Consider the following 14,210-nt stretch of genomic DNA (forward strand, 5'->3'; position numbering starts at 1 on the left):
TTAATCTACCCCAAAACTGGGGGTGCACACATTATTATAATAACTGATTATTTTCCCATATTTACTTTAATAAATGTATCAACCATACTCTCAGTTTTGTATCAGGTAAAGATGTTTACACGTGTCACATGCATCCTCCGCATGGATATGTTGTGCATTCCTTATGTTTTATTCTTTAAAAGTTCATGTTTATTATCCTTTTCACCTCATCAAAGGAGAAATCAAGAAAGCCTGTTTCCTTAGTCATCTTAGTCATTATCTACCCACACCATCCATCCAGGTTAAGAACATCGCACAGACTGAGTTAGTAAAGTTGATCCGAAAGAGCAATCTGTTCTAAGTGACGGTCCCTGGATCTGCCACGGAACCCTGTAAATACCCTTCATTACTCTGGCGGGGCAGTATCACATTTCCTTCATGCTACTTTTGTGGCTGACACAGTTAGGCAGTGAGATTTGGGCTCTGGATGATCCTGGTTGATTGACACAGGAACGGTCCTTCTCCTGGGACAGGTAATCACAAATTTACTTTTCAGGATAATAAGTATTCTGTTTATAGTTTGTTTAGATGTTTTTAGTTTTTAAAACTAAATAGGTTTTGAACTTATAGCTTTTTAAGTTTTTTTAGTTTTAAGCAAGTGTTTTCAGTACCGTTGAGATGAAAAAGACATTTCTTAAGGATTTAATTGTAGTTCTCAATTACACTGTATCATGGGGTTTGTTTAAGACTCTCTATAATCCACCATACATACATTGTTTTGGATGGTCAAGAACTTGCCTCTGCTGTGTTTTTCTCATTAGCAAAGGTTAGAAAATAATACAAGTCTCTATTCTTTTTTTTTTTTTTTTTTTTTGCAGTACGTGGGCCTCTCACTGTTGTGGCCTCTCCTGTTGTGGAGCACAGGCTCCGGACGCACAGGCCCAGCAGCCATGGCTCACGGGCCTAGCCACTCTGCGGCATGTGGGATCTTCCCGCACCGGGGCACGAACCCGTGTCCCCTGCATCGGCAGGCGGACTCTCAACCACTGCGCCACCAGGGAAGCCCGCAAGTCTCTATTCTTTAAAAATAAGATATAGAGGATTGTTGTTTTTTCATCTGATACTTGAGGGGAACACCTCAATATAAATCTATAAACTTTAAGCAAAACTCATTGAAAATTTGGTATATGTCAGAAATTTCTTTTAAAGAATAAAAATCTAAAGCAATCTGGAAAAATAGCAAATACAAAAATTTTATATGAATCTACTAGCACAGAAATTCTCACATGCTTATCCTCCAAGTGAAGACTTCCTCTGTCATAGATCTTCCAGATTCCTTGGCATTTCTGTGGATCACCCCAATGTGAGTAAACTGTTCTATAACTGAGTGACTAAATTAAGAAAACAGCTGAAGGCAAGCACAAGATCATGTTCAAACCACAATAAACACATGTGTTAGATGGGCCACTCAACTTTATGGGGAAGGCTTAAGACATGTAAACTTGTGTTTACTTGTCACTTATGAAATTTGTTTTTAACTATGTTGGATATATTTTTTAAGTTTTAAAAAGTATTCTTTGTACCAGTAAACTCTGGTAAAATCTAAGCTAGTAGGTTTATGGTGTAATGTTTATACCATTACTAAGATGATATGCAGGGTAGGGGCTACATTACTTGGGAGCAGAAACCAATTTTAAAAAACCAGAATCTAGAATACAAGGTTGATATACTGTAAGCAAGGTATCCACAGTTGCTGAATATTATTTATTTTAAATATTTATATGCAACTTTTTTTCAAAGAGCTCAAATTTTTTGTACACTGTATTTGAAAATGTTACAGTAAAAATGAAAGAAAGATTACTGCTATTCAGAAATTCTTTGTCTCTTTATTCTGTAACTTTTTTTTTTTTGGCATTTTAAACTGATTTTAATTCTTCCTATTGATTCCTAATTTCACTGCCCAACCAACTCTAGTTTATCTTTCAGTATGGGTCTCCTTCCACCTCAGTGTTCTATACCTGGGTGAAAGGTAGGATACCAGGCTTATCATGGAACAGTTTGCAAGGAAGCAGAAATATGTTCACTTACAGTGTGTGTAGACATTTCCCTTTGGAAAATCATATTGTAGCACATCTTTGTGCTAAATGAAGTGGAGGTTTTACTTTTTCCTGTCCCGACTCAAGACTTAGCAGCACTTATATTGATTATGCATCAAGATCTGAAAGGGATAGTGGGGGAAAATCCTCTCTTTAAATAAAAAGAAATCGTTGGAGCACCTACCTAAATAGAAAATGCAGAAACACAATTAAGTAGTCTTGAGGTTAATTTCAGCACAGGTAAGAGATCAAAAAACCCTGTTCATTGAAGATCTAGATTAATGCAGTAATGAAAATAACCTATCCATATAACTCAGTTATTCTTGTGCCCTCTTCCCTCCTTAGTAATAGTGCTTTCAGTCTGGATTATTTTAAAGTTTTCCTCAATAGTCTTTTTCATTTTGCCTGTATAAATTCAAAGTTCCTTAACAAAAGGTATAGTGAAGCTTCTGATTTGATCATAATAAACAAAGTTTATATCTATTCAATATACTGTAGGGAGTCTCTAGGTGACTGAAAAAGGTAAAAAGATCTCTTAGTAAATGCCATGAGGGCAGGAATTTTGGTATGTTTTGTGCACTGCTTTATACCCAGTACCTGGTACATAGTAGGCATTAGATAAATATTTGTTGAATGAATGGGAAGAAATTTTACAAGTATTGTGTGATTTAATTAAGAAAGGTAGGTTTATGGGCTTCCCTGGTGGCGCAGTGGTTGAGAGTCCGCCTGCCAATGCAGCAGGCACCGGTTCGTGCCCTGGTCTGGGAGGATCCCACATACCTCGGAGCGGCTGGGCCCGTGAGCCATAGTCACTGAGCCTGCGCGTCCGGAGCCTGTGCTCCGCAACGGGAGAGGCCACGACAGTGAGAGGTCCGCGTACCGCAAAAAAATAAAAATAAAAATAAGAAAGGTAGGTTTAAATCAATGTATTTTATGCTACCCAAATCCAAGAATGACCCTTAAAAGAAAGAAAAAAAAAAACCAATGGCATTTATCTGAATTTTCAAAACCCAGGCTTCTACCAAGACTGAAATAATGGGGTTAACTTTTTTTTCCAAATTCATATTCTGAAAATATATGAAATTAATATCAAAGAGCCTATACTTTGACAAAGTAGGTTTTTGAGCAGATGTTGGTTTGGCTAAGGATTCTTTTTTATTGTTCGGCAATGCTTGTGTAAAAGAAGAAATCTGGCATAGACTTTTTCAAAATAATATACAAAAAAAAGTTATTCCAGGTACTCATAAATGAATAGGAGTTATAATGTGTTACATTATATAGTAATTTTGACTTTTAAACAGTATCTGATTAGTTTTTTTCCTGAAAAAGTTTGTTCAAACCAATTTGTTACTGGGTTTATTCTCGGACTGATGGCTTTTTCCTCTCCATTTTTCCTGTGATCTCTAGTTAACAACTTTTAATGTTAGTTATCTTCTCTGCTTTTTCTAAGCCTTTGGACAAACAGTTAAAAAAAAAAAAACCCTCAGCTTTAAAATGTTGGACCTCACTTTCATACTGGCTTTTCATAGCCAAATTTCCTAAAATGTATCAGTGATTAAATGAGAGTAAATTTCCCATGAATTAAAGTTAATTCTCTTACCTTCTGTGTAGTTCAGGGAACTCTACTCAGTGCTCTGTGGTGACCTAAATGGGAAGGAAATCAAAAAAAGAGGGGATATATGTATATGTATGGCTGATTCACTTTGCTGTACAGTAGAAACTAACACAGCATCATAAAGCAGCTATACTCCAATAAAATTAATTATTTAAAAAAATAAAGTTAATTCTCTTAAAAATTAAGAATTTTGATATATTTCAAAAAATAATGCCATTTTATTTGACAGATGGAATGTGTTATGATCAATTTAGTATTAATTCCAAACATAAATAAATAAACAACTTGGGCCTCTAGCTGTAAGTGAAATTCTATAGGTAGGAAAACTGACTGACCCCCACCTCCCATAGGTGCTGTCCTGCTGTGGAATCCCTTTGCTCAGTTTTCTCCTATCCAATCAGGTGGAATGTTTCACAGGCACATGGTTTATACAGCTCAAAATAACTTGGGACCTGTGAGCTGACAAATGCTCTGGCTCCGGTGGTGACAGGTTGTCCAGCTTCTAACAGCCATCTTCACTGAAACTAAGGTTAACTCCTCACTCTATGGACGGCTACTCTCCATTTCCAAGGACGTGAAGAATTTTCTTTTTCTCCTGTGCTTTCATCTAAAAGTTCTCCTTGGATAATTATCGTCACGGTGGAGTGCTTGGTTTGGACATCCTCATCTGGGTCAACTAAAAAAAGAAAGGTAATATCCAGATTTAAGTTCTCAAGTATGTTTTGATAACAAGAAACTGACAATGGGAAAGGGATATTTCCGAGACCTAATTACTGTTGCTTAGAGTGAAACCGAGGATAACTTTCTAATTACGTAGGATGGGACACAAAATTACGTGAAAAATAAAGTTTTCTACGTGGTCAAATTTTGGAGGGGATTGATGAGACCCTCAGAGATCACAGCCTACTCGGGTCCTAAAGGAAAATATCTTAACAGAGGAAGTCGTGACATGTGTATTATCATTGGCATTTTCCATACATTCATTTATTAAAATTACGGTGTTTGTATAGAGAATATGTGTGCAATGCCTATTTCCTTTTAAAAGGAAATCAAATCTAAAATAATATGACTCCATAGTTAAAGACTTTCATTTAACATTTTTTTTATCATGTAAAAGGATATGCTTCTATATTTAGTGTTGGGAGATCTGCTCCCTGGATTAATGTACACAACAGCTGCAGAACGTCTTGCTCAAAGGACATTGCTCTTTCTTTCTCCTTTCTCTCCCCCTCTCTTTCTCTCTCTCTCTCTCCCTCTCTCTCTCTCTCTCTCTCTCCCTCCCTCCCTCCCTCCCTCCCTCCCTTTTCAGCTGCATCAGAAAGACACTTGACAGTCAGTGGCAAGTGTTTGGCTTGGTACATTGCACTATTAGCAGTAATTAGATGCACAACTTGAACTATATTTTAATAACCGTATAAACAAAGAAAAAGAAAACATGAGTTAATCTGTATTTCCATTCCCAAAAAGTGAACATTACAGTAAGGGTGCTAAGAAATTTTATTATCCTATCAACAGATTTTTTTTACTCATACTTGTTAAAGATACTAGCATCGATCAGTTTGAAAGAAACAAAACAGCTAACCAGTTTCCTTTCTCAAAACATTGTTATTCAACTACTTTCACATTGGTAATGATGAAATGAATTCTACAAGCTCTAAATTTAAAAATCGTTATAACGTTTTAGTCTCTCCTTAATAATAACTCTTAACTTCACATAAAATCCATATAATCCTTTTCTAGGATATTGAGAATGTCTACACTTATAGCTATAATAAACATTTTTAAACAAAAATTAAGATATGCTGTCTGATATACCATTTGACAATAATCAAAATATTTAAAATCAAGGCCATCCCATGAAATCTGAGATATATGCACACTGTACTTACTTGGTCGGGACACAAAATTATAAACATTAGAGAATCTTATAATAATGGAGTATGAAACAAACAGCTGGACATTATCCAAATTCTGGAGGTTTGTCTCTATTCCCACTTGTAGAATATGGCTAATGCTATTGGAACTCCTAACAACGTATTAAAGCACCAGTGTTCCATATGTGTACAATTTAGAATATAGGCTCTACTACAGACTCTAATACATCTATTGTATAATAGAATATAGTTTCTAGCTTACAAAGGCACACATTCAATGGAATGGACTCAGAACCACAATTCATGGACACAAGAAATTCAGTAAATTTTTATCCCAATAGGGTTTTGGAATTCATACAGATGGTTTTTCAAACTTATTTTTGAAGAAATGGGACTACAGATAAATTAGGTTTCACTGTGAAAGGACTTTAATGAACTAATGTTAGTATATGAAAAGGTGACAGCTAAATTTTTTAGGTTAACTCCTGGATGCAATAGGAGTAATGAACTCAGCTCATTAACCTTAAAATAGAAGATGAATGAGACTGCTAACCCCAGAATAATTAGTCTCCTCATTGACATTGAGATTTGACAAAGGCATTGCTTGTAGCATGGTGTTATTGCCTATAAAAAGCCAAAAAAATGAAAAGATTTTATCTCTTTTCCTCTCTTAAGAGATATAGAAGGATCAAACACCACAGAAATATTTTCTTAAATTTTTATGGTGCTTTACAGCTGATAAAGAGCTTTTAAAACTGCTAAGGCCTTGGGCTTTTGCTTAAAGGGAACAACCCGTGTACAGACAAAATGGTGTGTTGAGAAATTTAAGAACATGTTTTCAGTTACATTTTTGGTGGGCACAAAAGTTGGTGCGACTATTTACCTGCAGTCACTGAAGAGTTTCTACAGCTCATGTATAACTAGAGTCACCTTGACAAGCTCTGTATAGACTGTGTGCTACATAGCCCTCCACCTGGAGTCACAATGCACCCCACGGTCTGAGAGAGGCCCAGCAGAGCCTTCACACCAAGGGCTGGAGGTAGAACTAGATCTTGAGATCACAAGCCGAACTGGGGTACTTGCTCCTCTCCCCATCTAGCAAATGTGTCAATTAGGGAAGTTATCATTTTTCAAATCCTTAAACACCTAAAGAAAATGAACCCAAATATTAAGAGGCTGAAGAAGGATGAAAATGTTTACATTTTTTTTCTTATTTAAAATGAATCTTTGAGTTAATGGGGATTGACAAAGTTTTCTCATTTGGGACTTCGGTATAAGAGCTAAGTTCATCATGAATGGTGAATTGAGAGTGAAATAAAACCTCCTTTTTGTGACTACCACCAAACCCTTTTTTTGATCCTAGATTCCTGAAGCCATCTTGCTTGGCTTCATTACCTTTTTTAAGGGTCATAGAATTTACTTCTATACTATTTATTTGCTATATTTCAGATTAAATACTAACTTTGGGCTCTGGTTTTGGTATCCTTTGCACTAGTGCTCCCCTACAGAAAAGGATTACCTTAAATTTGTATAGTGTTCTACATTTCTAAAGTTCCTTCACAAACAAACCCATGAAGTAAGCAGCGTAGTTCTGTTCCTCAGTTTAGAGGTGAGTTAATTAAAGATGTCTATCTTTTCCTATTCCAGCTCTCTAGCCAAATAACTATTAAATATTAGACTGTTTTTGTGTTCCCCTAGAAACCAGATTTGTTTTCTCATTTAATATCTAAGAATATTTCATAGCCAGAAAACTTCAGTATTCATGTTTTAATCCAAGTTACTTCATATTAGGTTTTGCCAATTCTCTGGTCAATGCCCCGATTTAAATGTTCATATTATAAGCAAAAGATGAGTTTATAACTCATGTTATTTCCAACAAGGTCTTCTCAGAACCTACAGAAGAATAGTGTTAACATGACTTGAGAAATATGCCCAAAGGTATCAGCATTAAGTTTTGTTTTTGTAAACGAGACTCTTAACATTTTCAGCAAGTTCTTAGGTCAGAACCTCTTTTCACCAAAATTCGTAGGGAAAAAATATAGATATTTGGCAAAAGAAAGTGAAGAGCATTCAATAAGCATCCTATGTGGCTAAATTAGTTTACATGATCTACTAAAGTTGGTCCTGATGCCACATTAACTGCCTCATTTCAAATCTAAGACCATTTCATCAAAAGCACAATCTGTTTTCAATGGCATTTATTCATTCTTAGTTTGAAAGCAGTGTAATATCTGTTTCAATTTATAATAAACAGAAAGAAGGAAGCAATGTCCAATGTCACCTGAACACACCAGTTGAAATGTCTAAGAGAACTTTGACATTTGTCAAATGAAATGTTTAAGAGAACCCTTCCTAAAACTTGCTCCTGCCTCATCCCAGTAAATAATTCCACCACTCACCTAGTTGCTTAGGCCATAAATACTGGAGTCACTCTTGACTCTGGTCTTTCTCTTGTACCCTACTTTCAATCCATCATTAAATCATACTGGCTCTATTTTCAAAAGATATCTCAAATCTGACCATTTCTCACCATCTTCCTCTAATACTACTCATTGATCCAAACCAGCATCATCTCTTGCATTCTTTGCATAGCAGCCACAATTGAACTTTCTCAAAACCATGTCATCTGCTTCAAAAAACTTTAAAATGGTTTCCCATTCACACATTTAGTAAAACTCAGAGTCTTTCCCATGGTCTGAAAGATCTTACATGCTCTAGCCTTCCACTCTTCTTTCTCACTCACCTCCTGGCCCACTGGGCTTGACTTGGACACACCAAACATTCACCTCCCTTGGCCTTGACACTTACTTCTTCCTCCCAGGTGGTCACATGGCTAACTTCTCCACTGCATGAGAAGCTTTGCCTGACATTCCTAGCCAAAATGTCAGTAGCACACCTTCTTCTCTACCTCATCATTCTCCAGTCCCTTGCCCTACTTTATTTTTCTTCTTAACATTTATATCTTCCCTACTAGAATGTCAACTCCATGAGGGCAAGGACTTTGTCTGTTGTTCACTGATGAATCCTCAGGGCCTAGAAGGGTGCCTGGCACATAGTAAATGCTCAATTAATATTTATTGGATGAATAAATGAAAGCTGGGTTATCCATAGTAGCTCTTGGGTTTTTTAAAACTATAAATTTTATAACAGATAGTTTTAAAATTAATGCTTGAAAGAGAAAGTAATAAATTTTCATATTTCCTATTTTAGGTAATATTTATCAGTTTAACAATTTACACATGCATTTCCACCTGAGAACCATCTGAGATGGAATTGTTATTATACCATTTGATAGATGAGGATAATTGAGATTCAGATGCATTAAGTGACTTGCTCAAGATAGCAAAGTTATTTAGTGTTGGAGCTGGGATTCAAACCCAGGTTTTTTATGATAATCAGATGTTCTTTGATCCTTCTGGTATGAAAACAAAGCATAATTCCAGTTATTTTATCCACCATAAAGAAATTTTTATTTGAAAGTCACTTTGAAGTTATTACTGCTTTTACCAGTTTATATTTTTTCTTTGTGTCTGTAAGGTTCCTTTGTAAATATGATTTCTATTTATCTGTCTTACTTTAGCCTGAAACTTTAAAAGAAGATAAACAACCATAGATTTAGTAGGAAATTCTAATGAACAAAAGAATTCAACAGATACTTTCTGACCACCTTCTGTGTGCTGTGTGTGTACAGAGATGAGGGTGTACGAAACAAAATGAGGTAGACAGAAAAGTAAATAGGCAAATATGCATCGTAATAAGTGCTGTGTTTCGGGGTTAGGACAGTGAATTTTGGCAGCATAGTGGAGAGGTACCCAACCCAGAAAAAAGAAGAAATCCCAGGGCCAACTCTCAGCTAAGAACTGAAGATTGTATATGACTTGGCCCACTAAGATAGTGAAAAGAGGTGGAGAAAGGGAGCAGCCTGAGCAAGAGGGTATGTACAAAGATCTGAAGGCAGCATAGTTTGTTCATGAGACTATGCATATTTCATAGAATACAGATACGCTGAATTAACTACAAATTCAAGTTCAGTTTCTTTTCAAAGTGTGTCCTTGGATCAAGTCACATCACTAGTTCTACTTCTACTTCTTATCATGGTATGTGGCCACAGTTGTTAAATAATAATAAATAATAGTAACTATCATATATTGAACATTTACTAGATGTCAAGCACATTAATCACCCTTCAACTTATGAAATGGCTACTGTTATTACCCCTGTTTTACAAACAAGCAGAGGCTTACAGAGGTTAAGTAACTTTCTCGAGTTTATACAGCTAGGAACTGTCAGAACTAGGATTTGAACCAGATCCATCTAACTCCAAAGTGTTAGGTAACAATTGTTAAATTCAAACATTAAAGAAATCCTTAATTTTGAATGCTTGAAATTTTTGTTATAATAATTTCTCATGACTATAAGCATCAGAACAGGCACACATTTACACCTCCTTTTTTTTTTTTTTTTTGGCCGCACCGCAGGGCATGTGAGATCTTAATTCCCCAACCAAGGATCGAACGGCGCCCCCTGTAGTGGAAGCACAGAATCTTAACCACTAGACCGCCAGGGAAGTGACATTGGCTCCTTTTCTTTAAAAAATAACAACAAAGAAATAGTTGTAGAGAGAAGTGATTACTTATATGTGTATTTTCTTCTCCATTTTCACCATACATATAAACTTTTTGGAAGTTGTTAAGTAATTTTCTCAAAGTCACACAACTGCTAGGAGGTGAAGCCAGAATTTGAAAACAGATTTATCTGATTCCAAAGCCAATGTTCACTCCATGTTGCCTCGAGATAAAAGCCATCTTAAAGAGCTAGAGACAAAGTTACATTAAAACACAATATACAGTGATGTCTAACTAATAGAGAGAAGACCATCCTGATTTATAAAGCACTGAATTTCCCCCCTCACATTTAAATATATACAGAAACTCAAACTTGGTTAATGGGACAGTTGATTTACAAATGGAAAGGATTTTCAATCAGTATATTAATTACATTTTCAAATAGCATTTTGTACCTTATTTCAATACCTTTAACTGTTCCTCTACAAAGTTAATGCACAAAGAGGCAAGTTTTCAGCTGGGATCTCAATTACATTTTCATATACTATTTTGTATATCATTCACTGTGCTTCAAAATTTAAAATAGCCATATAGTTCTATTTAATGAGCATATCATAATTTAACTAATTTCTTATTGGACATGGTTCCAATTTTTTTTTTTTTTTTTTTTTTTACGGTACGCGGGGCCTCTCACTGTTGTGGTCTCTCCTGTTGCGAAGCACAGGCTCCAGACGCGCAGGCTCAGTGGCCATGGCTCGCGGGCCCAGCCGCTCCACGGCATGTGGGATCTTCCCGGGCCGGGGCACGAACCCACGTCCCCTGCATCAGCAGGCGGACTCTCAACCACTGCGCCACCAGGGAAGCCCGGTTTCAATTTTTTAATATTATCATCCATACTATGATGAATATCTTTGTAGAGAAATCTTTGCACCCTTCCAACCCCATTGCATTTTCAATTAATCTTTATTTAAGGCACAATAAAGCTCATCCAAACAAGCGGCTCCAGTAGTGTTAATCTCAGGCTATGGAAGCATATGAAAAAACATTTTGCTGCAGGTGATCCTTTTAGCCATCTTTAATTGTCCTCTCAAGGTGACTGCCTACCTTGTCAGTTTAGAGGTTAGTTTTAGATAGCACTCTAAAACTTTGAGAACTAGGGCAGTCCCTAGGAAGCCCTATTTGTAATATTTTGTGATCTTACAAATATTTTTATTTATGATATGAGGCTGTCATATAAAAGAAAGAAGAAAAATTAACTGAAATAAATTTTGTCATAGAATGTTCAAGCCAGACAATATTTAGGAGATTACTTTCCTCTCCATCTTCCAAGCACAAGGCACACAGTAGCCAAGAATGATAGATAGTCTTCATCTCCATTACCATCTCTGAGTGGCTGGTGGTGGCTGAGGGACTGGAGAGTTAAATAAGTGAAGGTCAATGGGAAGAATACTGTAATCAGTTAGCTGCATCTCTTAAGGAGGCGAGAGAGGAGTAACAGCCTATGGGTTACAAGCTTGCTATCCTTCTAGTAAATGTGTGAGTGAATAAATGGGTATAACATTAATAATATGAAAGTAGTTTGCATTACCAAAATTTCTAGTCCAAGGGACTTTGAACAAGTTATTGTACTATTTTTATAAGACTTTACGAATTATTTATTTTTGAATAAATATACCCATATAATTTATGTTAATATATAACTGATTAGAATATACTCGTATAATTACAATTTAAAATTAAGAAAAGGGTATACAGTGAAAAGTGTCCTGTCTTGCACCCCACTTCCCTGTCTTCCATATCCCCTCTTCACCAATGTTAATTTAAGAGATTTTTTAAAAACCTATGCTCTAACTCACACCTCTGTAGAAATTAATTATACCTTATTTGAAAAAGCTAAATCATTATAGTTTTCAAGAGCACACTGAGCCTAAAATCAACACTGAATTTAAACAACTTGTCTCTAGTCATAAAATAAAAGCACTATTTATTTTCATGAGCTAGATCAAGTTTATATTTTCAGTAACTAGATGAGATTATATTGTCAACATCTTTTAATTTCTGTTATTTTATTACATTCAGGGTAAGGGGGAGAGGATGGAGAGAAAACTTTCCGTGTATGAAAGCACTTTAAAACTAAAAACCCTTTACAGATATTATCAAAATTATGTTTAGAAACTATATTTAATATCTCTATAGTTATAGCATAGCTTTCAAAATTGAACTTGTATTTAAAGAATTTAATAAAGTGATAATCACCATGCTTTTATTTCCAATTTCAGGGAAACCTCATTCAGTTCCTCTCCATTTTACAATATGAGAATAATCATCTTTAAGTCTTTAAATTTTGTGAAAGTATCAAAACTAGGCAATTTTTACTTTCAGATTTAAGTTCTTAAGCATCTATCATGCTGTAATAAACATAGACTTGTTATTCTGTAGAAATGATCCAAACTTTTTGTTATTATTGTTATTTTGTGACAGCATGCAAGACGACAGCCTAGAAGCTTCTACTTCCATATCTCAGCTTCTAAGAGAGAGCTATTTAGCTGAAACTAGACATCAGGGAAACAATGAGAGGAGTCGAGCAGAGCCTTCCTCCAACTCTTTCCATTTTGGCAGTCCTTCTGGAGCTGCTGAAGGTGGAGGAGGCCAAGATGACCTTCCAGATCTTTCAGCCTTTCTGAGCCAAGAAGAATTAGATGAAAGTGTCAATCTGGCAAGACTGGCCATCAATCACGACCCTTTGGAGAAAGCAGATGAAGCCCATGCTAGAAGATGTTTTTCTTCTGATCAGATGAAACACTCACCTAAATCAAGTTTGGACCCTAACTTCTGCCAGGATAACTCTCGAAGTCCTACCAACTCTAAAGAGAGCCTCCAGGAGGCAAAAAGGCCACAGTATAGTTCTGAAACCCAGTCCAAAAAAGTATTCTTAAATAAGGCTGCCGATTTCATTGAAGAGCTGTCATCCCTTTTCAAAGCCCACAGCTCCAAAAGGATTAGACCTCGTGCCTGCAAAAACCACAAGAATAAACTGGAATCTCAAAGCAAAGTTATGCAGGAAAACAGCTCCAGTTTCTCAGATCTATCAGAAGGAAGAGAAAGATCTTCTGTTCCCATCCCTATCCCTGCAGATACCAGGGATAATGAAGTGAACCATGCCCTTGAACAGCAGGAAGCCAAGAGGTGCGAAGCTGAGCAGGCTGCCAGTGAGGCAGATGGGGGAGACACCACCCCAGGGTCTTCTCCTTCGTCTTTGTACTATGAAGAACCTCTGGGGCAACCTCCCCGGTTCACTCAAAAGTTACGGAGCAGAGAAGTTCCAGAAGGAACCAGAGTACAGTTGGATTGCATAGTGGTAGGAATTCCACCACCTGAAGTAAGGTAAAAATGTCCCATTAGTAATGTTTGGTAATTACTTTCCATCTACTGTGATCCTCCTCATTTTATCTTTCACGTATGTGGTTTCAAAAATTATATACTTTGAGTCAGAGTTTAAAGCAACACTGTCTTAATAGAAGTGTAATATTAGACATACATTCAATTTACCATTTTCTAGTCATCACATTTTTTAAAAATAAAAAGAGCTGGGTGAAATTAATTTTTAAAAATATATAATTTAACCAATATATTAAAAATATTACCATTTCAACATGTAATCAATATAAAAATTATTAGTAGGATATTTTACATTCCTTTTGTCACCGGGGCTTCAAAACTCAAGGTGAATTCTGCACTTAACAGCACATCTCAGTTTGGATGTTAAATTTTCCTAGGAGATACTTAACGTGCATTTAGATTTCAAAAAAATGTAGTTGAAAAAGTAGACTGTAAGACCCAAGTTGTTCCAAACATACTTAAAAGTTCTGTAAGAACTGAACTGAGTATCGGCTTTTACATTTAAATTAATTAAAATTGAACACAATTAAAAATTCAGTTCCTCAGATGCACTGGCCACATTTCAAGTGCCCAATACCACATGTGGCTAATGAACAAGCATTAGCACAGATCTACAGCCTGTAGCTTAAAAAACAAAGTATTTATGACCTATACTTAATGAATACCTGTGGTATTTTTTTAA

General features: G+C 36.0%; 1 protein-coding gene across 2 annotated transcripts in view; it reads left to right on the top strand.

The window, feature by feature from the left end:
- The first annotated feature begins 491 nt into the window (after positions 1 to 491).
- The window catches only part of MYPN (myopalladin), an 82,868-nt gene continuing 69,149 nt past the window's right edge, over positions 492 to 14,210 (top strand). Inside the window, exons 1-3 of one of the 2 annotated variants that reach the window (XM_082673195.1) lie at positions 492 to 512; positions 4,092 to 4,380; positions 12,611 to 13,513. In XM_082673195.1, the coding sequence (XP_082529321.1) occupies positions 12,612 to 13,513 (902 nt within the window). In that variant the 5' untranslated portion in view covers positions 492 to 512; positions 4,092 to 4,380; position 12,611. Of the gene's footprint in view, positions 513 to 3,991; positions 4,381 to 12,610; positions 13,514 to 14,210 lie in introns of those variants that run through there. The other variant, XM_082673194.1, reaches the window with a different exon arrangement.

The sequence above is a fragment of the Grampus griseus genome (assembly GCF_964374135.1).
Source record: "Grampus griseus genome assembly, chromosome: 16".
Classification (NCBI taxonomy): domain Eukaryota; kingdom Metazoa; phylum Chordata; class Mammalia; order Artiodactyla; family Delphinidae; genus Grampus; species Grampus griseus.